The sequence below is a fragment of the Molossus molossus genome, unplaced genomic scaffold, assembly GCF_014108415.1.
Source record: "Molossus molossus isolate mMolMol1 unplaced genomic scaffold, mMolMol1.p scaffold_m16_p_4, whole genome shotgun sequence".
NCBI lineage: Eukaryota > Metazoa > Chordata > Mammalia > Chiroptera > Molossidae > Molossus > Molossus molossus.
Window position 1 is genome coordinate 114,311,953 of NW_023425377.1, and position 27,583 is coordinate 114,339,535.

Sequence of the window (27,583 nt, forward strand, 5' to 3'; positions counted from 1 at the left end):
TCTCAAATAACTCTACCACTGGTAGTTAAAGAGCTGTTATTGATAAAATAAGAAATTGGCAGCCTTCTCCCAAATTATAGAAAGATAACATTAATGGATAGAATATCTCCTACCTATAATTTTTTAAAACTTTAAAGCCTGTTGTTTTGTCCTTTTGTACTAGAATCTGATAGAGCACACAATTCTTTTTTGTTTTGTTTTGTTTAAGTGTAGTGTATTATTTCATTCGTGGTAGTCAGGAAAAGAGAATCGTGGTGTTAAGGTTCCTTATCTTTTAAAAACTGCTAGGTGATGTTGTCACTAGGCCCCTTTCCGACCATAACATTTTTGATTCTGTGTACTAGGATCAAGGGAAAACACAAATGAAATCACCAGGGCAGCCCTGGCCAGTGTGGCTAAGCGGTTAGAGTGTTGGCCTGCGGTCCAGAAAGACCGGGTTCAGTTCCCACTAGGGGTGCATACCTCGGTTGCAGTTTGTCCCTGGTCCTGGTTGGTCGTGCGGGTGGCAGCCACTCGATGTGTCCCTTTCACGTCGATATTTCTCTCTCTCTCTCTCTCTCTTCCTCTCCCTCCCTCCCACTCTATCTGAACAAAAAATGGAAAAATGCCCTCGGGTGAGGAAAAAACAACAACGCCAGGGCAAGCTAAAAATAAAAAACAGTGAAAAGCTATATGGTATTAGAAACAATTGTGTATTTATATATTTCCCAAGATTTTTTTCCACCATGGTTATGACAGGACCATAAAATCATTAAAATCACCGAGGGTATCTGATTATTTTTGGTTTTATTAGACTTTAATGATAATGATTATATTGTAAAGACTTGCTTTCAAAATGGAGAGGTTAGAGGATGAAAGAGTTGGTGCCCAGGCTTTAAAGAATTAAGAAATGGAAAGAACTGTTTAGGACTCTAGTTGAAAGTTAGAGGTCATTTGCAATCTTTTACCCTGTTCTTTCTTTATCTAACCTGTAAGTCTCACAAGTTGGGAGTTTAAACTACTCCTTCATTCTGTATCAATTCTCTTTTCTGATTAACAAATCACCCCAAATTTAGCAGCTTAAAACAACAAACATTTATTATATTGTCCAGTTTTTGAGGTTAAGGTTTGAGGAGTGGCTTACCCCCATGGTTCTAGCTCAGGTTCTTTCAAGAAGATGCAGTAATCTGAGGCTTGATTAGGGATGGAGGTTCTGTCTCCTAGATAGCTCTGTCACATGACTGTTGGCAGGATGCCTTTGTTCCTTGACTAATAAGCTTCTCCACAGAGTTACTTGAGTGTACTCATGACATGGCAGTGGGCTTCCTTGGAGAGAGTGACTCAAAAGGAAGAGATCGAGCAGAGAGCTTCTGAAATCATAGCCCATCACTTCAGATTTCTTCTGTTTGTTAGATGTGAGCCATTAGGTCCAGCCCACATTCACAGGGAGAGGGGCAATTAGGCTCCACCTCCTGAAGGGAGGCATATAAAAGAATTTTCAGACAAGAAAATCCATAGATACAAAATGCATCATAACAGGTGAACAGGCCTTGTTACTTTGGTAGTTGGGGAGTGTTTGAGGATAAGGCTCTGGAGTCAGAGGTGCTTGGGTTCAAATCCTGGTCCTACTTCCCATTAACTCTGACTTCGGTCAAGGAACCTTAGATTCCTCATCTATAAAATGAGCACAGCATAGGAAGGTAGAGAGGAGTGAGAAAAGTGAAGGTAAAGTACTTAGCATACTGGCTTTTATTTCAATAAGAGTTAGCTATTTTTTACCTTAGTTTTTTTCTGCTAGGACACAGCAATAACTTTGATATAGGGGATGTCCTCTGTAATGTTATAAGCAGAATATGAATTTGCTCTCTAGTGTCTACCATGTTAACCTACCTATTCTTACTCAATTTTTTATTCTGCTTATTAAGACCTGCTTGATCTTTGAAGACTTGAGAAATGCAGATTGTGTGTGTGTGATATGCATATGCACACATATACATGTTATGTATACATATATTCACATATACTACATAGTTGGAGTCATACTATATGGAAAAAATATATATTTAAATCTTGCCACATTTATATTCTTAATATTTTGCCATGTTGTTAAATTCTTTAACTACCTGAGGATATGTTTATTGATTTTAGAGAGAGGGAAAGACAGAGAGAGAGAGAGATACATGGATGTGAGAGAGAAACATTAATCGGTTGCCTCCTGTATGTACCCTGACCAGGAACTGAACTCACACCTTTTGGTGCAGGGGAAAACGCTCCAACCAACTGAGCCACACTGGCCAAACACGTTTTTAATAGAACAATCCATTGAATGTCTTAATTGTTTCCTTAGGCTAGACCCTGGAAATGAAATTCCTGGGTCATAATATATGAACCTCTTTCACACTCTTTCACTCTTGACATATAATGCCATATTGCTTTCCTGAAAGTTTGTATCAATTTCTATTTCCAGCAGCATCATATCTTTACTTGCTATTCCCAGTATAGTATTATTGGTTTATAAAAAGTATTGGTGGCTTTTGAAAGCCTAGTTAAAATAGCAAGGCAGAGTTCCATTTACAATAATAGCATGGCAGACTTGCATTTACAGTCCAGGAAATTGTGTTTTTACAAGAGCATTAAATATAAAGGAATCGATTTTTTCTGCATTAACTTTTGTCATTAACAAACACATATGCATATATAATATATGCATATAATAACTGAAGCATTATGTAGGAATGGATACAGCTTCTATTTTATAAAATATAAAGCTGACATGGATACATATAATTAGGATGTATAGCAAGTAAACACACACACACACACTATTCACTTCTTAAGATAGAAATCAAGAAGCAAATAGTAAAAGTTAGGTATCAGGAGAGCGCTCCTTCTTGAGCCAAGCTTACCTGTAACATCCAGAAAAAAGAAAAACACAGAATACCTTTGGCTTACATTACTCTTCTCTTTTAAATATAATACATGAAAAACTACATTTATTATACATGATTGATAGGAGTGGAAATTAAGATTTGTTAAAATTTCAATGATCTTCCTAAAGCCAGCAATTCCCTTTGCTTTCCTTATTATCCCAGACCTGGGAACTAAGATGCTGCCTATCAATGGATGATCCTTATTTTATTTTATATCCTCACCCGAGGACTTTTTTTTTTTTTTTTTCATTTATCTTCAGATAGAATGGGAGGGAGAGAGGGAGAAATAGAAACATCGATGTGAGAGAGACACAGAGTGGTCACCACCCACACCACCCAACTGGGGCGGGGACAAACTGCAACCGAGGTACATGCCCCTAGCGGAACCAACCTGGGACTCTCCAGTGCAAGGGCCGAAGCTCTAACCATTGAGCAACCGGCCAGGGCGGAATGATCCTTATTTTAAACTGACTACAAATAAAAAATGAAAGCTAACAGTCATATAGTTCCTTTTGTCCAATGGGGGGCAAGTTTACGTAATGCAAGAAAGAGATCCTTATTTGGTTTAAGGAGAGTTCGTTGTACTCTGGAAGTGGCCTGTAGGTTATTTTTGTGGGGAGGGTGGGGATCGGGAGGTAGGGCCAGGGGAAAGGGCCAAAAGAATAAATGAGTATTTAGAAGAAATGGAAAAAAAAATCGTCAAGGCGATGTAAATTTATTTTGAAGTTGCACTGACAAAGTTGGGCAAATATTTGTAGAATGTTATTACATTAATACTACCACTGGAAAAAACTTTTTTCCTCTAGATTATCAGTGCAGTTCATTCAATTCAAATGATCAAAATTATGCCTTATTTTCATTTGTAACTGCCAAATCTTTTTTGTGTTTATTCAGAAACACTGAGCACTTACTGTTTCGGGAGGCACTGCTGTACCTAAATTTTGTGTAGGAGTAACTTAAGGGCAAATTTTGTTTCAAACTTTTTTTTTTTTTATATTGTGAAATTCTGAAACCAGGGAAGCATATATTTTGTTTGTTAATGAAGCCTCATCTGGGTAATTTTATTGGTTTGATTTGCTGTTAACAAATATATAGTTACCAAATGGCAATTTATCTCCCTTTTCTATTATATTTTAATATGAACCTTGTTTGTAGTAAGTTTTCTATTAAAAAGATTTTAAAAAGTAGATGATGCTATAAGTGAATATGTTTAATTCACAAATGGACAAAATAGAAATGAAAGGGTACTTGAATTTCGTGACTAGCACATTGGGGATTGATCATCAAATCCCCCAGAGGTTGGCGTGTTCTGTTGTTTACTAATAAATGCTGTTTAATGTGCCTTTAACGGAGGAAAAAGGACGCAGCCGGTCTCTGAAAGTAGTTGGAAGCGCCTTACTTTCCGAGTACAGACAGCTTTTAGAATATTTTGACTTTTTTGATGGGTATTCCTGTTTTAAAGTGCAGCCTTTTCATGTGAACGGGTTACATGTTGCATAAGCTTCGAAAAGCCAAAACAACTTAAATCGCCACCGTTATTTACAGCTGCGGGACTAGGTATTAGATTTTTTCCAGGGAGAAAATTGGACTAATGGCTCTTTTCCAGAGTGGGGATAATCGCAGACTTTTCTTCCGCAGCGCGTGAAATGTGCCTCTTCCTGCCCACGGGCCCTGCCCTTGCCGCGGCTCCCGGGGCGCTTCCCAGCCTCAGGTGTCCGTGTCGCCGCGGGCCGGCGGGCCGCGCTCCGGCGGCGTCCGGGACTTCCTGTCTGGGCGCGGGGCGGAAGGATCGCGTTGCCAGCCGAGGCGGCCGCCGCCGCCGCCCCTGCCGTTAGGTGGTGGGGTTTCTCAGCCCGGCGGCGGGAGGCGGGCCGGCCTCGGCTTCCTGTCGGAGGACGCGCAAGGATCTGGGCGTCGGAGTGTGTGCGAGTGCGTGAGTGTGTGTGTCGGTCGCACGGCGTGTCTCCGGCCGTGGGTTCCGCCTCCTCCCCTGCCGCCGCTGCTCACGGTGTAAGTCAATGTGAAGCAGCAGCTCCAGCCCCGGGATAAACATGGCGACGTCTCTGCATGAGGGACCCACGAACCAGCTGGATCTGCTCATCCGGGCTGGTAAGGACAGGGGAACTTTTCTCCTGTGCATCGGTGCAGCAGGAGAGGGGTGCACCGAAGGCGGTGACTCCCCGGCGGCGGTCAGTGCCGGGGGTCCGGTGTCCACCCCAGTCACTGGGGCGGCCGGGGGAAAGGGGGGTAGTGAATGAAGTAATGGAGGCGACGAATCAGGAAGTGATCACCTTGGAGAGTAACCTGCCTCGAATCCGGCGCTGTCCCTTCGGGGTGGGTTCGGCGGGCAGCGGCGGCAGCTGCCGGGCGGAGCGCTGGCAGCGGGAGCCCGGGAGCCGAGCCGCAGTTAAGTTGGGGACTCGGGGGCGGATGAGTTGTGCGCTTCACCCCAGTTGCCGAGGAACCAGGAAGTGAGTGAGGCTGTTGTCTGTCGGCTGCGCCTGCCACGCTGTCTGGCCGGAGAGGCCGCTACTGCCCGCGGTCGGGGGCGGCGGGCTCCCCGGTGAGCGCTCGTCACCCCCGCCCCGTTCTTCTCAGACTCGTTCCACCGACCCCCGACTTCCGCATGGACGAGGCAGCCCCGGGCCATGTCCGGTAGACCGCTACCCGCCAAAAAAATGCCCTGACCCTCCCTCACATCCCCACCTTGTGCAGTCTCAGGAGTAACGGTTCTGGAAGGGTCACTGAATGTGGAGTGGCCCGGGATGCCGTTCCTCTCGGCGGCCTGCCTCCCTTCCCACATTTAGTGGGTGGCCGTGAAGAAGTAGGTTTATGCCCCTTCCCTCGTGGGTTGTTATTTTAGGGGGGAGAATGGGAAGGACACGGAATATCTTGTGTACCCCTGGCCTGGAGCGTTGGGGCGTCAGAGAGGAAGGTTTATTTTTGTAAACAGTGGGTGAATGTGAAGGAGTGGGGCGACGGGAGGGAGTCTTGGCCCTAGGGAAGTCTCAGCACGGAATTGCCCCCTTTCCCCCTCCCCCCAAACCTCCCACCATAGCGGAAGCGCCTGGGAGAGGACAGAACGGCTGGGATTGACAGGCCTCTGGTTCCAATCTGCTCGCTGAGATGTTCCAAATGAGAACGTTGATTTCTGGGGGCGGGACTCCGGGCTCGCGCTGGGCCAATGAAGATTGGGCGGGAGTGAAGCTGACAATGTACGCATGGAATTGGAGGGAAGAGGAGTGTAAACACGGAAGTGGCCGTGGGGGTGGGGGATGTGCAGCGCCACTGCTGCAGCGGAAGGGCACGGACTTAAGTTACATAGAAGCAGCAGCTTTACTTAATAGAGCAGCGAGGGCCCGCAATCGATGCAGCAGTACTTGCATCGTATTTACTTACTGGAATAATAAACGCACATGTTCCTTCCCCCGGTTCTATTTCAATATCGCCATCGATGGGAATTGAAAGATGGGAAATACTCACCAAAGAGTAATGCTGTAGAAGATGTTGCGCTCTGTTTTCCATCCATTGTTTTTAGGTAGAGACCGTGAAATGAGTTTGGTGAAACATCCTGTGCGATTGGGGGGAATCATGAACACGTGTATCTCTAAATTTAACAGAAGAACTTTAAAGAAAGTCTGGAATACTGTAACAATATGTATTGTATAACACGTAATGAGTGACCAGCATTTATTCTATACGATGTAATACTAAACGTTTCAAAGGTCCCCCCCAAAATTGTTTACCCTGTAGTGATTAAAACACATTTGACAGTTATTTTCTGATCAGAGCAAGAAGTTAGGTGAGTAAGAGGCAGAGTACAAGAACTTGGTTCCTCTGTGTATGCTCAGTCCACTAATAACATAATATGATTTAAGGGATGGAATTTTGGGCTTTACATGATTGATTGCGTCAGTACTATTTCTGTGAGTGATAAACATGTACATTTCAAGAAATGTTTCCAGTGGTTTTGAATATACCGAGAGAATCTTAGAATAACCCCTGCAATTTGAGTTTTGAAAAATATTGTAAAGGTAAAGGGCACAATTTTGCCGTTGGAAAGTATTTTTTTCATGACCTGTAGATATTTTACTTGGAGTAGGTACATATTGAAGGTCTACAAATTGAAAATATAAACATTTTATATCCCCCTCCCCTTTTTAAAGTTAAACGCTGACATCCAGCCCTACTGCATTTCTTTAGTATGTACAAAGCTTATAATTGAAGTATAATTGTTTTCAAATTATTTCCTCAATCATGTTCATGTAATCCGAAGCTCCTTTACAAGTCCTATTTTAGAAGGAAACTTGAGATAGGTTTGCTGATTTACCCAAGGTTTATTCAGTGAGTTAAAGTTGGGGAGGAAAGGTGGCCCAGAAAATGAAGAACCAGGGATCTAAATTTCTGTTGCTGCCAGTTTCCAAAGATGGTGGGAGAGTAGTTTGTAATGTTTGTATTTGTAAAATAGATAGGATGATACCTTTTTAATTCCCTTTAGGGAAGTCATCAGGTGCTACATATAATTCTTCCTCAAAGATTTTACAGTCTATAATTGAGGAGACGGATGAAAACCTATATAATATATAAATATATACAGTGATTGCTATAATGGGTTGATGGTTAGTGTAGAATGACTGATACTAAGAAAAAGTTATGGAGATAAGCTTTTAAGTTGAATATTGTTCACATAACTTTTTTCTAAGCAAGTATAAAGCACTTACTATTACAACTATTGTTATATGTCAAGGTACTAGAGGATATATTTTGCTTTTATTTTCCTCCATTAGAGACTTAACTATCAACTTTAGTTATCAGCTTCAACTTTAGTTAAAAACATTTATGCTGTCAGAGGAGTTTGAGTAAAGAATGAAATATATACGCTTAATTATTAAAAATCTCTTCAATATACAAAATATTTTTGTGATGAAGTCTTGATAATACTTCATAAAACTTTCACTGGCAACATGATAAATGAGAAAGAGTCTTAACTCTGAAGTCAAGAGATGAGGACCTACATCTGTCACTAAACTACATCTCTGTACTAGTGACTTAACCTCTTCAAGTCTTCATCAGGATTGACTAGGTGATCTCTAATAATCTTTAAAGTTCTAAAATTATAAGTGACTCAGTAATGTTTAATGGAAAATGAAGGCTTCTCTTTTTCTTGGATTTTTTTACATTATACCATGTGAATGAATATGTCTCAAGTTATGTAATTGGGTGTTTACTTTCTTTAAGTCAGTCTTTGTGCTAAATTGGAAGTTGAATATGACTGTGATATAGTTTAATTTAGGCTCATTTCTGGGGTATACATGTATATATAACAGGAAAAATTCATGTCTAGAGAAAAAAACAAATGTCACTTTCTTAATATTTATGTGCAAGTATTATGTATGTATGATCTGGATTTTCTAGAAGATTTTCAATTTAAAATATTCTGCCATTTTATTCTAAAATAGGCTTTCTTTGACTTTTTTCTTCTTTTTGAGAATTGAGAAATAGAGTCATTAGAAGCTTTGTTCTACTTTAAGGCAGTTATTAAATGGAAGAGGGGAATTTTTTCTGGAAATTTAGCCTAAGTATTTTCACTGACAAAACAAATGTGTCTGGTTTGTCAAAGTTCACTGTGAAATTTGAACTTGAAAATCTTATTTCTAATTTTATATATTGGAATATCTAGTATCAATCTTGAAAAGATCAATTTGGGAAAGTTGAGTAGGATGTGGAAAGATGAAGCATATGTTGAAATAAAACAGAATGGCATTAACTTTTTAAAAATTTATTTGAAAATATGTTTAAGCAATTACTATTCAGAATTCATTGTAGTAGTAGTGCTAAATATTGTAAAAACTAAGTTACAGAGTAATATCAGTGTAGGTCAATCAAAATAATTCAACATAAACAATTTCCTTCAGAAACAAATTTGGTTGATGGAGAAGAGCAGACTGTTCTTGATAATTATTTAAACTTGTATTATCTATCTATAGATTAAATGTTCAAAAGGGTGCAAAGAAATATTTATGTAAATCTTTTTAAAAAATATTATGTGTGAGGACAAAATACTGTTGTGCTTATGGAAATGGAATCATAATTTTTTATCTATACATTGATGTTTATGTTGAAAAGTTAAAACTTAAAGAAACATGAGGATAGAATTTGGGTGTTTATTAATTGCATCTGATGAAAATTTACAGCTGCAGTTCCAAAACACTAAAATTTCTGCTCTGGGGATTCTGAGAGTTTGTGTAGTCAACATTGCTTTCATAGTAATACTAGGACATTATTTACCTCTCACTTTCACGGGTGTTCAGAGAAGTTTTCTGGAGGCTACATGACTTGATATTACAACAGGTTGAATGAAGAAGCAAGTCCAACAGTCCAACTGTTTTCCACCATGTATTTAATAAAAGATTTATGAAAGTGTAAAACAAAGCCACTCACTAAACGTTTTTGTTTTAGAAAGGTTATTTTGCATAAAAACATTACTTACATTTGCAGTAATATTTATTAAATGAGTTAATAAATACTTTAAAGTTTTCATAGATTGAACTTCAAATTATATAAATATACGTGGGACTATTTATATAAACAAAATCTCTGCAGTCCTCAATAATTGGGGTGTAAAAGGGTCCTTTTACCAAAAAGTTTGAGAACAACTGACATAGTTTTATTTAGTTAATACTTTTCAGTATTGTGGTCACTAGCCACATGAGGCTATTGAGTACATGAAATGTGGGTGAGAAACTTAATTTTTAATTTATAAAAATTTTAATTAAGTGTAAAAACTGAAGTAGTGGAAAACTTTATGTCAATTGCATGTTGAAATAATATCTTGGATATTCTGAGTTAAATGAAAGATATTACTTTCACCTGCTTTTTAAAATGTGGTTGCTGGAAATTTAAAAATTATATGTAGCTCATGCTATATTTTTATCAGAAAGCTCTACTTTATTTCATTTATTTTTTTAAAGTCTGAAGCATTAACCTATTTTTAAGAAAATATATTTTTTATTGGTCTTTTTTAGAGAGAGAGGAAGGGAGAGAGAGAAACATCAATAGGCTGCCTTCTGCATGCCCCCTACTGGGAATCAAGCCTGCAACCGGGGCATATGCCCTGACCAGGAACCAAACCAGTACCGCTCAGTCCACTGAGCCACACCAGTAGGGCCAGACAGCTCTACTTTAGAAAGTAATTTTATTCTCTTCCCCTTTTAAGCCTTATAACACAGCTATTGATTAGAAAGTCAGAGGGGAACAGGCAAAGATGGAGTGTCCCGGACCTTTACTTTTTCCCTATTTTTATAGCATTTATTTGTATTCTTCACTCATCTGTTATGTTATAGCCTTGGGGCATTAGAGGATAACGTGTAGCAAGTCAGGTGTAGTTCTTGAATGATGACCTTGTAATGTTAGTTTGTGGTCTTGCTTGTAGGGGGGAATACCATTATCACCTAATGAAGTGTTTTGAATTTTTTTCCATTGCTCTCAAATTAAATTGCTATTAATTTTTATTTTTGACTGTAAGAACATTGTTATGAACTAAATTCATTGCCAGCATTCTCTTTTGCAAAGCTGAGAGGTATGTCTCTTGTCAGACTTAATTACCAAGTTTGGTATTTAGTAACAGCTGTTGAATGAGTCTGGAATAGTCTACCATAAAAACACTAGTTGATTAGAAAGCTAGAAATGGAAAAAGAAGATTTACCAATAGTAAAAGAAGGCATAATCAAATTTAATGGCACTACACTATGATTAAAATTAAAATAGTTTTGAAATTTATTTGATACATTTATTTCTTTAAGAAGTATTAACCAGCAACACCAACTATAAGTGTTAACTAGAAAATATCTGTTAGATTACTTATGGCGTCATTGTTTCTATTTTTGAAATGAGTTGCTTATTATTTCCTCCCATATTTTTCATACACAGGTCTACAAAGACACTACTAAGTCAGGTTTTAAGTAAGAAAAGAGGGATTTTCAGTCCTTGCTTATAGTTTGCTTACTTTGATTGCCCGACACTGTTAAATTCATGTTTATTCTTAAGAGTTGTGCAAAATTTTTAGTTTAAATTGTGTTTGAATTATTGATCAGAAAACTAGTATGAAAAAGTTTTTAAAATTATGGAAACTTGAAGAGGAGAAATATTTATTAAATCTCTGTTATAAAAAATGACTTGTTGACATATGTCAATGAAAGAAAAGTAAAAAAAGATAAAATGACAAAAATAAAATCAGTCAGCATCAAAAAATGAAAGAAATTGGTACTCTTAAACTGTTAGTTTACAGAGCAACTTTAAATTAATTTTGCACTTTCACTTACTTTTGAAATATTTTACTTCCATACATGTTTTGTCATTATCTGAACTATTAGTATAAGCTTCACAAAGCCAGCGATCTAGTCATACTTTGATCTCAGTTTTATAGCATAGAATCTGGCACGTCATGGTAAATGCTTAACAACTTTTGTTGACTGTACATAAGAGTTTTAGATCTTCTGATTGATACTTCATAGAAAATATGCATTTTCTATATTCTCATCCTAAATTTAAAGTATAAATAAGTAAATTTCCTTCTTAAGTTTGTATGTATTTTATTTGTTTTAGTCTGGAAATATAAAATCTCTGGGAAAATATAATAAGTAATAATATGTTGAGGTCAGAAATATAAGCAAGAAAATAATTTCCACTGACATAACTAATGTGAAATTATGTTTTTGAAAATGTACCTCAAACTATGTAAGAATCAGGGCAGCATAATATGTAACTGCTAGGCAAATTTCAATTTGCTTATAACTTAAAAAATGATAAACTTCTTTTTTTGTTAAGCCTCACCCGAGGATGTTTTTCCATTGATTTTTCTTTTCTTTTCTTTTATTTTTTGTTAGAGTGAAAGGAAGGAAGAGAGAGAGAGAAAGAGAAATATAAATGTGAGAGAATCACATCGATTGGTTGCCTCCTGCACGACCCCGACTGGGGCGGGGAATTGGACCTGCCACCCAGGTTTGTGCCCTTGATCAGGAATCGAACCCGAGACCTTCAGTCCGCAGGCCAACACTAACCAATGAGCCAAACTGGCCAGGGCATGATAAAATTCAATTGCTGTATTATTATCAAATGCTTGAAGCTGTGATTTTAATAGTTTTTAGGGTATGTCTTAATACAATTACATAAGGAATTTACCCAGGATGGTTTATTAATAGCACCTAAGACAACAGCTAAACTGCAACACAAGCAGACCTTAAAGAGAATGAAGTTCCTAGAACAAAATTTAAAAACCTGAGAATTTGCTTATCAGGGTTCTTTAGTGCATGAGAGTATTATAGGGAGTTACTTTGAAAAAAAAAATACTTGAGAATTGTAATATATTTTATACTTACTAATACTAAGTTTCTTAAAGTTGAGCTGGAAGGACTGATTGAATCCTTTGCTTCAGTGAAGCTGCAGATAAGAGTAAGCAGGGTCACCTAAAGATAGATTTACTTAGAGGTTTGGCTGCCTCTCTGGAACCGGTCAGCTTTGAGCAGATTTCCATAAATGGAAAGAGCAACTGGAGAGACCCAGTACCTTGGTTGAGAGTGTGGATGATGTGCAACAGGTGGTAAAACAGTCACTGGATTTTTTTTTTTTTTTATAAATGATCTCCAAATGACTGGTGTTTAAGGTGGAGCCTTTAGCCTTGGGGGAGTTTTGAGACTAAGTGAAAATTTTTTTCAATTAAAAGTTTCCTGGAAACTGTTTTAAAAGATTCATATTTTTAGTGTGTAGAACTTGTGTGTTTGTAATATGGTTTTATGGAATTTGTATAAATATTTCCTTTTAGTTCCTTTTGGGGATTAGACACTATCACATATTCATGTTTCAGAACCTTTTACCAAGTAAAACACTCAGTATTTTAAGTCAGGATGTGGAATTACTGTTTTGTTAAGATAATATGTTTGTGCTTGAATTTCCTATTTCTCTGTAATGTTGGTGGGTTTACTTAACTTCAATACATAAAAGACATGCATGCCTACTAGATACAAAGTCGTTTAGGAACTGTAACACATATAAAGACAAATTAATATAGCCCTTCTGATCTCGAAGTGTTTATAATCTTATAGGAGTGATTTTTAATTACCATTTATTGAATTCTTATCTATATGTATATTTCTTGTTTTTTTTTTTAATCCTCACCTGAGGATATTTTTCTATTTATCTTCAGATAGAGTGGGAGGGAGAGAAAGGGAGAAAGAGAGAAACAGCAACCTGAGAGGGACACATAGACTGGTTGCCTCTCGTACCACCCTGACCAGGGCTGGGGACGAACTGCCACCGAGGTATGTGCCCTTGACCGGAATCAAACCCGCGACTCTTTGGTCCGTGGGCCAACACTCTACCACTGAGCCAAACCGGCCAGGGTTCTATGTGTATGTTTTTTATGGGAGTCACCTCACTTTATTTACAACTATATGAGGTAAGGGAGTACTTCTGTTTTAGGAAAGAGGATTTTATAAGAAATTAAATTGCTGGCCTAGGGTAACAGAAATTATAAGCGGCAGAGACTAGAACCCAAGCTCTTAGACCTGGAAGTCCAAACCACTGCTGTACACTTGACTGCTTCACAGATAATTCAACCAGCTAAGCATAAAATAAATGCAAGGAAAAAAAACCCATAAAAAGTCTTTAAAAGAAAGTTCTTGGGTAACACCCAGCAAAGTCTAGTGAGGTCCTGAAGGAGAGAGCAGGGTTATTGTGAAGAAGATTCCCACGTGAAGAAGATTCCCACATGCTTTGGTGCTGCAGCTAATGCACTCACCCTGGAGGGTCTGTAGGAATTGAACTCATTCATTAAATTAGAAATATGTGTTTCTGACTGATTCTGATACTCAACATTACTTCTGATTTTAGTAACAGTATATCAAAATATGTAATTGACTTTTTAGGACTGTTAATCCACAACCATCCTTTTTTCTGCCTAGGTTAGTTTTGGCCTAAAACTGACACAGGTTTAAAATTTTAAGGGTTTTTCTTTGTTTTACTTTGGATAAAATTCAGAAATTTCTCAGTAATTCTAGTCACCATTACAAAGTGAGAATATAGATTGTTTTGATGTTTAAAGTATTTCTATAAATAATTTATGTAAGTTAATGTATATCAATGACTTAGAGTTATGCACGAGTTAATTTATATTTATGTCTTCTACAGCAATGTGTTTTCATTTAGTAATGCATTCAGTGCATTTTTAATTGAGTAGAACTTATTTCCCCCCCAGTGGAAGCATCAGTTCATAGCAGTAATGCACACTGTACAGATAAGACAATTGAAGCTGCTGAAGCCCTGCTTCATATGGAATCTCCTACCTGCTTGAGGGATTCAAGAAGTCCTGGTATGTGAACTGCCCTTTTTTATATTAAAACTGTCACATCACTTTATATATCTAGAATGAAATTTGTTTTTAAATACAAGGGGATTGTTGGTGTACTCAAGATCTGTTTTACATGAATACCTGTGACAGCAGTAATTGATGTTTATTTGTCAAAGTTTCCAGGTCTTAAATACTTAATTTTCATAATAAATGAATGCCCACTATAGACAGAAGTTTATTAAGTTACTATTTATACTATCATGTATTATTTCCTTAACTCTGGATAAATTTATAAACCTTTGTACAGTAGTCCTTAAGTGAATAGCAGGTGGGGATGGTTACCTCCTATGACCACTTTTAATTCTTTATTCAGTGATAAATGGCTGGGACTCCAGGGAATCGTTCATTGTGGAGAGAGAAGGAAGCTTCCTCTCACTCCCTTCATGCTGCGAGTTTTCCTTGGGTCCTTTTTTTCTTTTTCCTTCCTTTAAGGCTGCCTTTGAGAGTTATGTTGTCCAAATTTTCATTTGTCCTCATTTTAATGTTCAGATGTTAATTTGACTGATGCAGTAAATTGGATCTTCTATAGGGTTTTATAATAAATACTAAGAGCATCCAGACTTTTAAAGTAGAATAGGAATCCTATGTAATCACAAACATGAGAAGAAAATTAGGACATACTGCTTAGTGTGTTAATCCATGGGAGTAGTAGATATTAACTATCTCTTAATTGAAATGGAAATGACATCTTGATTATTTACACACAGTGGAAGAAAGCGAGAACAACATAATTGTGGGTAATAGAGGACCAAATAGCAATCCATATGTAATATTTTAGTGACTCAAAATTCAGGACTGTTCCATTAAATAAAGTTTTAAATATTGAAAGATGATGTTCATTGAGCTGTAATGAGTAGATTTTCCGTTTTTGTTGTTGTTAATCCTCATCTGAGGATATTTTTACACTGATTTTTAATCGAATAGAAGGGAGGGAGAGGAAGGGATAGAGAAAGAAAATGATCAGTGTGAGGGAGACATGGTGATTGGTTGCTTCCTGCATGATCCCCACTTAGGGCCTAAGATCAAACCTGCAACCCAGGTATGTGCCCTTGACCAGGAGTTGAACTTGACGCTTTAATCACTGAGCTGAACTGACCAGGGCCTTTTCTTCATATTTTAAAATAAATTGTATGTCCTTGTCACTGAAATCATATTTATTAAATGTTTTAATTTTTTTTTTTTTTAAATTCTCACCGGAGGACATTTTTCCATTCTTTGTTCAGGTAGAGTGGGAGGGAGAGAGAGGAAGAGAGAGAGAAACATCGATGTGAAAGGGACACATCGAGTGGCTGCCACCCGCACAACCAACCAGGGCCGGGGACAAACTGCAACCGAGGTGCGCGCCCTTAGCGGGAACCTAACCCGGGTCTCTCGGACCGCAGGCCAATGCTCTAACCGCTGAGCCAAACCGGCCAGGGCAAATGTTTTAAATTTTATACTGTGTGCATGAATTACCTAGTTAGAGAATAATGGGTACATGGAAGGAAAGTAATTACTAAAGAACTCATTATTATTTATTTTCAAGTATTTTCCCAATAATACAGTCTTCTACAATGAGCTTGAAATTACAGGGTGGAGAAAAAGTTGGTTTATAGTTGTGAGTAAGCAAAACAGAGTTTATTTATTATTGTATTATTTTCTATATGAACAACTATAAACTGACTTTTACCCAACCTTGTATATAAAAGTGTAAAGAGCCCTGGCCGGCTTGGCTCAGCAGTTAGAGCGTTGGCCTGCGGACCAAAGAGTTGAGGGTTCGATTCCAGTCAAGGGCACATATCTCGGTTGCGGTTCATCCCTGGCCCTGGTCAGGGTCATGCAGGAGGCAACCAGTCGATGTGTCTCTCTCACATCAATGTTTCTCTCTCTCTCTCCCTTCCACTCTGTCTGAACAAAAATGGAAAAATGAAAAAAAAAATATCCTCGGGTGAGGATTAAAAATAATAATAAAATAAAATAAAAGTGTGAAAAATGGAAGCTGACTACTTATTCCCCCCCTTACCCAGACGATTAACATTTTCTTCAAGTTTATTTTTCTTGCATTTTATTTTCTTACATACTTTTGTTCATATTGCATTTTCAGCACGTAAACTTTAAGTTCTTAGCCCTGCTGTGATGAATTATTAATAAACTTCGCCTCTACTAAAAATAGATTATTGAATTGTCTACATTAAGAAGCATTAATGGGGGTGGGAAATTTTAATTTTTCAACTTTTTTTTGTAGTGGAAGTGTTTGTCCCTCCTTGTGTATCAACTCCAGAATTTATCCACGCTGCTATGAGGCCAGATGTCATTACAGAAACTGTAGTCGAGGTGTCAACTGAAGAATCTGAACCAATGGATACCTCTCCTATTCCTACATCACCAGATAGCCATGAACCAATGAAAAAGAAAAAAGGTAGAGTACATTTATATTTATTAATTTCTGGAAAAGTAGGTGAAATTTTTTCTGATATAGGATGTAGGAAATATATACTTTAGATTTATTATTGATGTTATCTTAGCTATATATTTTCAAAGAATCAACAGATTGAGATTTTAATTTTTGTTTTTTTTGTTGTTGTTTTTTATCCTCACCCGAGGACATTTTTCGATATTTTGTTCAGATAGAGTGGGAGGGGGAGAGAGAGAGAGAGAGAGAAACATCGACGTGAAAGCGACACATCGAGTGGTTGCCACCCACACGACCCAACCAGGGCTGGGGACAAACTGCAACCAAGGTACGTGCCCTTAGCGGAAACCGAACCCGGGTCTCTCCGGACCGCAGGTCAACGCTCTAACCGCTGAGCCAAACTGGCCAGGGCTTAATTTTTTTTTAATCCTCGCCTGAGGATATTTTTCCATTTATTGTCAGATAGAGTGGGAGAGAGCGAGACAGAGAAACATCCATGTGAGAGACATTGGTTGCTGCCTGCAACCAATGTCTCTACCTGGGGCTGGGGATGAACTGCAACCAAGGCTCGTGCCCTTGGCCAGAATTGAACTCGGGACTCTGGTCCGCGGGCCGAGGCTCTACCGCTGAGCCAAGCTATCCAGGGTGAGATTTTAATTTTGTATTTTAACATGTTTGTATTGTTTTAAAGGAGTTAATATTTAAGTCCTAAAAGTAGTTGCTTGAAAATGAGATTATAACAGGTGTTAGACACAGAAGGAAGATGAGAGATTCACTGTACATTTTTCTAGTTTTTGGTCCTTTTAAGTACTTGGTTACCTTTTTAAAGAAATTTAGTCTTTCTCTTTCATCATCTTGTCTTTTTACTCTTTGGTGGGCAGGAAAATAAAAGCCCAGTTTTCTTTTTCATGCCTTTTTTTTTTTTTTTTTTTTTATCCTCACCCGAGGATATTTTTCCATTTTTTGTACAGATAGAGTGGGAGGGAGAGAGAGGAAGGGAGAGAGAGAGAGAAACATCGACGTGAAGGGACACATCGAGTGGCTGCCACCCGCACGACCAACCAGGGCCGGGGACAAACTGCAACCGAAGTACGTGCCCTTAGCGGGAACCGAACCCGGGTCTCTCCGGACCGCAGGCCGACGCTCTAACCGCTGAGCCAAACTGGCCAGGGCCATGCCTTTTTTTAAATACCAATATTGCCACTGGGGACTTAAAAGTGAAATAAATTCACCAATAGCTAAAGAGTATTTCCACTTAGTTGTCTCCTGTTGAGACTTCTACTCACCTGATTCCGATAGGTGGGGCACAAGGCTCCAACACATCTCCAGCATCCCAAGGAGATGGGCAGCAAATAGGTTCTTTTTCTGTATGAATCAAAGGTAAAACTTGAAATGAAATCCTATATAAATGGGTACTCATCTAATTCCTTTTTCTTCACATTGTAGAATGGGGGGGGGGGGATCAAAGGCAAAAATAAAGGAAAACTTTTACTATAAATAGTGGTGTTTTGCCCTGGTTGGTTTGGCTTAGCATTAGAATGTTGGCCCTTGGACCAGTGTCACGGGTTCGATTCCGGTCAAGGGCACATACCTCAGTTGCGGTTCATCCTTGGCCCTGGTTGGGGTCGTGTGGGAGGCAGCCAGTCGTTGTGTCGCTCACATCGATGTTTCTGTCTCTCTCCCTCCCACTCCATCTGAAGATAAATAGAAAAATACCCTCAGGTGAGGATTTAAAAAAAAATAGTGGTGTTTTTCTTATTAGACAGAAGTGTTTCAAATTGATATTCATGGGTCTGTGCTTACTGCTGTGAGGGATACAATGAGGAATAAGAAAGAAGGTCTTCCCTATATAATACAAATAGATTATGTGTATCTTGAGAGAGGAATGAATGAGAAAATTTAGAAGGAAGAATCACTTCCTGCTGTAAATATTTAAGAGAAAAAGACGTCCATATTAATAGCCCTGTGAGGACTGCCCACTGTAGCCTTTTGCTGATTGTATCCAATGTGAGCTATGACAAAATACTTAAGAAATTTTTAGGTTTAAAAGAAGATGGAAAAAGCCATGAAAAGCTGCCATCATTTAGGGAACCAAGACCTCTAGATAAACAGGTTGTTATATAGAATTAACCGGTGTGGTTTGATATAAACTAGGAAATAATTTGCCAATGTAAACCAATTCTATATATTTAAAAATAGTTGGCCTTAATTTAACAATTACATATAACATCATTATTTATTTATTAGTGGTTAAGTACATTTGGGACATACAGTTAGGTAGGTTCTTTTTTAATAGCACAGCCTTTTGTATTTCCAGATGTTTGAATATACTAATGTGTGTTGTGAATCTCTAAGAGCATGCAGTGTTCTAAACGTTTATTTGACTGTAGAACCCTTTTCCTACTGATGAATAACCTGTTTCTCAAGTAATATGATTTTAAGAAATGCTACTTTATAAGAAAATAAAGTAAGCCTTTTTGGGCTAACCTTTCCATTAAGGAAGGGGGCTTTTGTGCTTGAATTTAGGAGACAGTAAAGATGTTACTCTCATTACTGATTGATTTGTACATATAAATATTCTTTAAATTGAGAAATTAAGCTCTATTTTAATGAGACCAGTGAATTTTGACAAAGCATGTTTCTCATTGATTAGAATTATCATAATGAAATCCTAGATCATAATAGCTGTGCATTTTAAAATATAAATTAAGGTACTCTAATTTAGTCCCCCCCCCAATTTTTATTAATTTATTTTTGTTACAGATGTCCCCCCCCGCCCAGACACCCTCTTTTCCATCCCATTCCCCCACCCCCTAGCATTGTTGTCTGTGTCCATTGGTTATGCATACATGGGTATAAGTTCTTTGGTTCATTTCATCCACCCCTCCAACCCCCCTACTCTGAGGTTTGTCGGTCTGAGGCATACTCCTTTTTATGTCTCTGGGTCTATTTAGTTCTTTATTTGGCTGGAAATAGTCCTTGCTAGTGAGCAGTAGAGTGACATAAATCCTGGGTGTATGACAATCACCAAATCCGTAATAGTATACAGGCTTACCTTTGAGATATTGCCAGTGAGTCACATGAATTTTTGGTTTCCAGTTCATATAAAAGTTATGTCTACACTATTAAGTGTGCAGTAAATAACAGTATATCTAGCCCTGGCCAGTTTGGCTCAGTGGTTAGAGCGTTGGCCTGCGGTCCGGAGAGACCCGGGTTCGGTTCCTGCTAAGGGCATGTACCTCGGTTGCAGTTTGTCCCCGGCCCTGGTTGGTCGTGCGGGTGGCAGCCACTCGATGTGTCCCTTTCACATCGATGTTTCTCTCTCTCTCTCTCTCTTCCTCTCTCTCCCTCCCACTCTATCTGTACAAAATATGGAAAAATGTCCTCGGGTGAGGATGAAAAAAAAAAAAAAATAACAGTATATCTAAAAAGTATATGTATCTTAATTAGAGAACACTTCATTGCTATGAAATGCTATCCATCATCTGAGCCTTCAGTGAGTTAGAATCTTCTTGGTGGCGGAGGGTCTTGCCATGAGGTTAATGACTGCTGACTATCAGGGTGGGTGGTCACTGAAGGATGGGGTGGCTGTGGCAATTTCTTAAAATAAGACAACAATGCTGCAGTGATTGGCTCTTTCATTTGAACACTTAGAAGCCATTGTAGGATTATTAATTGGCCTAATTTCAGTATTTTGTGTCTCAAGGAATAGAAGCCTGAGGAAAGTGAGAGACATGGGAAACAGCTTAGAGCAGTCAGAACACATACAGCATTTATGTGGATGTGATTCATCGCACTCCAAAACAACAGCAGTGATATCAAAGATCACGGATCACAGATCAGTATAACAAATATAATAATAACGAAAAAGCTTGAAATATTGTGAGAATTACCAAAATGTGACAGAGGGACATGAAGTGAACAATTACTGTTGGAAAATTGGTGCCAATAGACTTGCTCGACTGTAAACCTTTTATTTGTTAAAACAAAACAAAACAAAACAAAACAGCAGTACCCGCAAAGCACAATAAAGCCGAGCACAATAAGAAAATATGTGCATGTATTTAATCTGAAAATACAGTAGTCTCTTTATTTGTGGTTTTGCTTTCCATGGTCTTAGTTAACCACAGTTAACCTAGGTCTGAAAACATTAAATGGAAATTTTCAGAAATAAATGATTCATAAGTTTTGAGTTGCATGCAGTTCTGAGTAGTGTGATGAAATCTTGATCCTTCCCACTCTGTCCACCCTGGGATGTGAATCCTCCCTTGGTCTAGTGTCTCTATGCTGTATATGCTCACTGCCCTTTAAATCACTTAGTGGCTGTCTCATTTACCAGATTGATTCGTATGACAGTGCTTGTCACCCTTATTTTATGTTATAACGGCCCCAAAGTATAAGAGTAGTGATGCTGGCAATTTGGATATCCCAAAGAGAAGCTGAAAAGTGCTTCCAAGTGGAAAGGCATGTATGTACATATAGGAAAAAACAGTATACACAGGGTTCAGTACTTTCTACAGTTTCAAGCATCCACCTGGGATCTTGCATAGTATTCCCCACAGGTAAGAGGGGACCACTGGATAATATACTTGAATATTCCCAATCTCTTTGTTGAGGCTTCTGTTCACCTGCCAGCATTCATTCATCAGTGCTGAGGATTGAACACAATGCATTTCAGGCTTACACCTTCTTTAGGGTACAGAAGTATAGCTCTTTTCTGTTCATTGTGGATGCTAGTCTGAAAAAGGCTTCTGGCAGAAGTGAGGAGAAACAGAAGTAAGGACACAGACATTTACTAGACATGTGAAATAGTCATTTGGAAGATTTTCTTACCCTTAAAGTGCACCTGCATATTTGAGAGAAATTTAAATATTTATGCTTAAATTCTGCTGTGATTGGCTCAGAGAAGTAGAGAGTGTTTTAAGATATTTTTACCTTTTCTCATTTGAGCTCAGAGGACTTTACAGATGATCAGATCCTTTGCAGCAGCTAAGTAAAGCTTTTTCTAACAATTCTGTATAACAGAAAACAAAAAGAGTTTGTAGTAGAATCTGTTTCCATTGCCACATTATTGGAACAGGTTAGCAAATGGAGGCTCTGACCATGTAAATAATAGGTGAGTAGTACCTGCCTTGCCATATACATTGAGAGTAGTACCAACTAACTGCTCTGATCTAAAATTGTAGAAGTGCTTTTAGTGCTTTTCTTAGATGAGACTTTCTGTATATACTGAATATATTAATCTACAGATTGGTCTTCAATTTCATGAATAATGTGTTGTTACCAAGGAATCTGCTAATCATGCTTATTATTATTTTTTTTAATGTATGGTTTCAATATCTTATTTTCGCAGTTGGCCGTAAACCAAAGACCCAGCAATCACCAATTTCCAATGGGTCTCCTGAGTTGGGTATAAAGAAGAAACCCCGAGAAGGAAAAGGTAATTTGGGGAGGTTATTTTGGAGGGAAGATGATTTTTTTTTTTCAAACATTTTTACATTGGTGAGAAAATTATTTCTTGTACATGCCCATGTGGGAGTACTTTTTATTTTTTAATCCTCATCTGAGGATATTTTTTCTTTTTATCATCAGATAGAGTGGTAGGGAGGGGGAGAGAGGGAGAGAGGGAGACACATCAACTGGTTGCCTCCTGCATGATCTGACCAGGGCTGGGTCTGAACTGCAACTGAGATATGTGCCCTTGACCGGAATCAAACCTGCGACTCATTGTTCTGCGGGCTGATGCTCTAGCCGGTGGAGCACTGTCTTTAATAGTACTTATTAACGGATATATCAGCATCACCTCGGAGCTTTTCAAACTATGCCCAGTCCCTACCACACTGAGATTCTGTAGCCATAGATATACTAGGGGAGTGCAAAAGGTGGGCGTCTGTATTTGGAAAAGGTCCTAAATGCAGTCTGGTGTATACCCTTCTTAAGAGCCATTGTTCTAGAGGATGTGCACGTATGACAGCATCATCCTCGCGGAGAGCCACTTAGAATGGAAAGAAGCTTACAGCCAAAACTTATTTTTATTTTTGATACACTATTTCTTAACTAATAGAAGCAGTGCAATAAATAATTTAAGGTAAGCCACATTTAATTTCCCAGTCAACAAATTTGAATTGTGTCAATTAGGAATCAAAACAAAAATTGTTGCTTTAGAATTTGTATATTCTCATTAGAAACAAAATAGCAACAAGCCTCCTACATTCTGTGCTCTCCTAATTTGTTGAGTAAGTTGATGTCAAGTAATATTTGAATAATGATTTCAACTACAGACATACCACCCTGAATGTGCCTGATCTCGTCTGAATAATGATTTCAGGTGTGTTCTGGTAATCTGATAACTAAAAGTTAATCACTTCCATTAATAAATGTTTTTAGACCAATATTCTGTAGTTGGGTCATTTTGGATTAATATATTCAGATTTATTCTATCCTCAACAGGTGGTCTGACATATCTAATTTTAAATAATTAAAGCAAAAATTAAGTCTCTAGTAAGCTTACCAAGAAATTTAGACCAAAAAGGCCCACTTATAGTGAACTTTTAATCTATTTAGGAACTTATAATTCATCTTGGGACAGATTGAGGATACTTTTTTTTTTTTTTTTATCCTCACCCGAGGATATTTTCCATTTTTTGTACAGATAGAGTGGGAGGGAGAGAGAGGAAGGAGAGAGAGAGAAACATCGACGTGAAGGGACACATCGAGTGGCTGCCACCCGCACGACCAACCAGGGCCGGGGACAAACTGCAACCGAAGTACGTGCCCTTAGCGGGAACCGAACCCGGGTCTCTCCGGACCGCAGGCCGACGCTCTAACCGCTGAGCCAAACTGGCCAGGGCAGATTGAGGATACTTTTACTTCCTCGTTTGTCTTTGGTCATTTTACATTTCTGACATCCTAGGTTTTATCTTTCTATTTATATCGAAAACTTAAAAACTTACATAATAGTACTAAATATTAGAAAACTGAATTATACAGTTATTACGATTTTTTAAATTTTCATCATCAGTGGCATCTCTTGTATTCAAAGACCTTATGCATTGGAGCAGAACTTTGTGAACACCTGTTTTTATCAATAAAACTACCTTTAAAATTTCGGCCTTTAGTAAAATTGAAGCAGCATGTTATAGTGTGAAGATTAAAATTATTAAAGTCATACCTGGATTAAAAATTCAGCCAGTGTTTTCTCTTCTGCAGAATTGGCACCTGTTGAGGATGGAATAAATATGAACATATTAATCCAAAATGATCCAACTATTGAATATTGGTCTGAAAACATTTATTCATGGAAGTGATAAATTTTTAGTTACCTGATTACCAGAACACACCTGAATTATTATCATAATTCTGCATAGGCTTAATGAACTTCCTGGTCTGTTAGAGAAGGCTTCCCTTTCTGAATTCTGTTGTCCTTAAAGCCAGAAATAGGATTTTAAAATTTTATTTGGGAGTGGGAACTTGGGTGGAACATTTCAAGATAACATGAGGAATGTAAATATGTCTAATTCAACAGATCCACAAGAATTCAAATCCCTACTACATACAGGACATTGTCTGTGTGGTATAACAATTTCTTCCAGCCCTGGCTGGTTTGGCCTAGCGGTTACGCGTCAGCCTGCGGACCAGTGAGTCGTAGGTTCAATTCCAGCCAAGGGCACGTTCCTTGATTGCAGTTTGTTCCTGGCCCCGGTTGGGGTTGTGCAGGTGGCAACCAGTCGATGTGTCTCTCTCATATCGATGTTTCTCTAACCGCTGAGCCAAACCGGCCAGGGCTTATATCGATGTTTCTCTCTCTCTCTTCCCCTTCCTTCTGCTCTGTCTGAAGATAAATAGAAAAATATCCTCAAGTGAGGATTAAAAAAAAAATTACTTCCATGATAAGCTCTCTGCTTGCTCACTTGTACTTTGTCTGCTTATAGGACCTGATAATCACTTGGTAATAGATAAGCTAACAATGCCCCAGCTATATATCTTGATGTATAGTAGTAGAAAGTGATATAGTTCTAAGTCACGCTTTTTAAAAAAATTGATTTCAGAGAGAGGAAGGCGGAGGGAGAGAGAGAAACATTGATGAGAAAGAAACATGCATCAGTTGCCTCCTGCACATGCCTTCACTGGGGATCAAACCCACCACCTGGGCATGTACCCTGACCAGTAATCGGAACCCAACACTCTTTGGTGCACAGGATGATGCTCCAACGAACTGAGCCACACTAGCCAGGGCAAGATTAGCAATTTTTTAAGATCTGTTTTTAGAGGCAGTAACTTTCATTGATAACTATGATGAAAGGTTTTAAAGAGTCATGTGCACTTTACACTTTATAACATATGTACCTCAGAATTTATGCTTATGGGTGAAGCAAAGAAAGTATTACAAAAAGTCTGTCCCTGGTCGGTTTGGCTCAGCAGTTAGAACATAGGTCCGCGGACCAGAGAGACCTGGGTTTGGTTCCCGCTAAGGGCACATACCTCGATTGCAGTTTGTCCCTGGCCCCAGTTGGGGTCTGGGTGGCAACCACTCGATGTGTCTCTCTCACATCGAGTTTCTCTCTCTCCCCCTTTCTTTCTCCCTCCTGCTCTATCTGAAGATAAATGCAAAAATGTCCTCGGGTGAGGATTAAAAAAAAAGTTTGTAAGACCAATGCCTAAAAGTTTTGCCTGTTTCATCACATACTGGTTACCTTTTCAATAAATTCATAAATGCCTTTTGATGAATTTTGATCATAGAATTTGAGCTTATATAATAAACATATAGGTTCAAATAAATTTATTCAGAGTTTAAATCTGTAAATTCATAAATATTATTCTGTTTTAGGTTCACTTTGTGCTATGCATTAATGCCTTTGCCTTTATTGAACTCAAAATCTAGGATAGGGTGATATATGATAGTACAAAATTTAGGATATATATTATATGGGTGTCATAACTGAAAACATACATAGCATGTAATTTTAAAAATCCAGCAAACAGCCCTGGCTGGTTTGGCTCAGAGGTTAGAGTTGTCGGCCTGCGGTCCAGAGAGATCCGGGTTCGGTTCCTGCTAAGGGCATGTACCTTGGTTGCAATTTGTCCCTGGCCCTAGTTGGGTTGTGCAGGAGGCAGCCATTCGTGTCCCTTTCACGTCGATGTTTCTCTCCCTACCACTCTATCCAAACAAAAATGGAAAAATGTCCTCGGGTGAGGATTAAAAAAAAAAAAAAAAAATCCAGCAAACAAGTCTATTTATGAATTTTGTTATAATGCTTTCATTACTTACTAGACAACGTAATTTGATACTACAAAGATTGCCAATATTGTCTAGTACTTAATGACAGACTCAGTACATTTGTGTTTTCACAAATAGTAAGTGAATTGATTTTTATCCAGCATAACTAAATATTTGCTTTTGGTTATGTGTTTAATTATGTTAGTGAAATTTTAATCAATGTCTATCGTTGTTTTCAAAGGAAACACAACCTATTTGTGGGAGTTTCTTTTAGATCTACTTCAAGATAAAAATACCTGTCCCCGGTATATTAAGTGGACTCAGAGAGAAAAGGGCATATTCAAGCTCGTGGATTCAAAGGCTGTCTCTAAGCTTTGGGGAAAGCATAAGAACAAGCCAGACATGAATTATGAAACTATGGGACGAGCTTTGAGGTAAGAACACAAAGGAAAGCGTTTTCAGATTTGCATCTCTCTCTGTAGTGCCTATTAGCTGTTTTAAAAAAGCTTTGAAAAGCCCTTATTTACTATAACTTTGGATTCTGGGGGATATTCTAGAGAAGCTTCTTAGATTTGAAGGTAGATGGGGAGAGAGGAATTTGGTCTGGATGTCTAAAATTTTGACATGATTGGAAAATCCATTTTTGCAGAAAATGTGCTTTTGCACTTAGGACTGTTCCTTAATACCAGGTTGAGTTTAGACCTTTAAGGAAATTAAACTCAAATGAAACAGTTTCCAGATTGTTAATTTGCTTCAGTTCTTGTGAATTTATTATAATAGATTTATCTTGACATGAAAATTTCTCTTTTGTCAGTTTGAGAAACCCAGAAAACTTGTACATGGCTTCTTCTAATTAAGGGTGTTTGTAAAGGAACACTTAATTTATGTGACAGTATTCACATATCCCACAGATTCATTGCTACCAAGTACACCTTAGTTAATTTTTTCACATTACATCAGATTGTTTTTTATAACCTGTGTAAATCAGACTTGAATTTTTACCAGTGTTCCTAAAATAGTATTTAGGTTAAATTACTTTCAAGAATGAACTTTTAGCTACTTTATATATCTCAAGGTTATAGGACCTGTAGCACCAGGTTCCAACTTTATTCCTACTTTAGGTCCCAGCCATTTGAACAATCCAGGCAGGAAGAGCTCCTTGTTATCTTACAGAAATAAGTGAATGTTTCTGTTAGTATCCATTATGCATGGTGATATTTTTGTTTGTTTGTTTGTTTGTTTGTTTTGAGGAATGTAATATACTTGATTCATTTAGTACTTTTCCCCTTACAGATATTATTACCAAAGGGGTATTCTTGCAAAGGTTGAAGGACAGAGGCTTGTATATCAGTTCAAGGATATGCCCAAAAACATAGTGGTCATAGATGATGACAAAAGTGAAACCTGTAATGAAGATTTAGCAGCAGCTACTGATGAAAAATCATTAGAACGAGTGTCACTGTCTGCAGAAAGTCTCCTGAAGGCAACCTCTGTTCGTGGTGGGAAAAACTCATCTCCTCTAAACTGCTCCAGAGCAGAGAAGGGTGTAGCTAGAGTTGTGAATATCACTTCCCCTGGTCATGATGTTTCATCCAGGTCTCCTACTACTACCACATCTGTGTCAGCAACAGCAGCTCCAAGGTAAGTGGGGGAAACCTCTC

At 38.3% G+C, this 27,583-nt stretch overlaps 1 protein-coding gene across 13 annotated transcripts in view; it reads left to right on the plus strand.

Moving 5' to 3' along the window:
* The window catches only part of ELF2 (E74 like ETS transcription factor 2), a 94,200-nt gene that overhangs the window by 61,450 nt on the left and 5,167 nt on the right, over window positions 1-27,583 (plus strand). For 12 of the 13 annotated variants that reach the window (XM_036241135.1, XM_036241136.1, XM_036241141.1 and 9 more), the window contains 5 exons: window positions 14,161-14,274; window positions 16,538-16,711; window positions 22,059-22,145; window positions 26,164-26,356; window positions 27,216-27,563. In XM_036241135.1, coding sequence (XP_036097028.1) covers window positions 14,161-14,274; window positions 16,538-16,711; window positions 22,059-22,145; window positions 26,164-26,356; window positions 27,216-27,563 — 916 coding nt within the window. Of the gene's footprint in view, window positions 1-4,894; window positions 5,019-14,160; window positions 14,275-16,537; window positions 16,712-22,058; window positions 22,146-26,163; window positions 26,357-27,215; window positions 27,564-27,583 lie in introns of those variants that run through there. The other variant, XM_036241137.1, reaches the window with a different exon arrangement.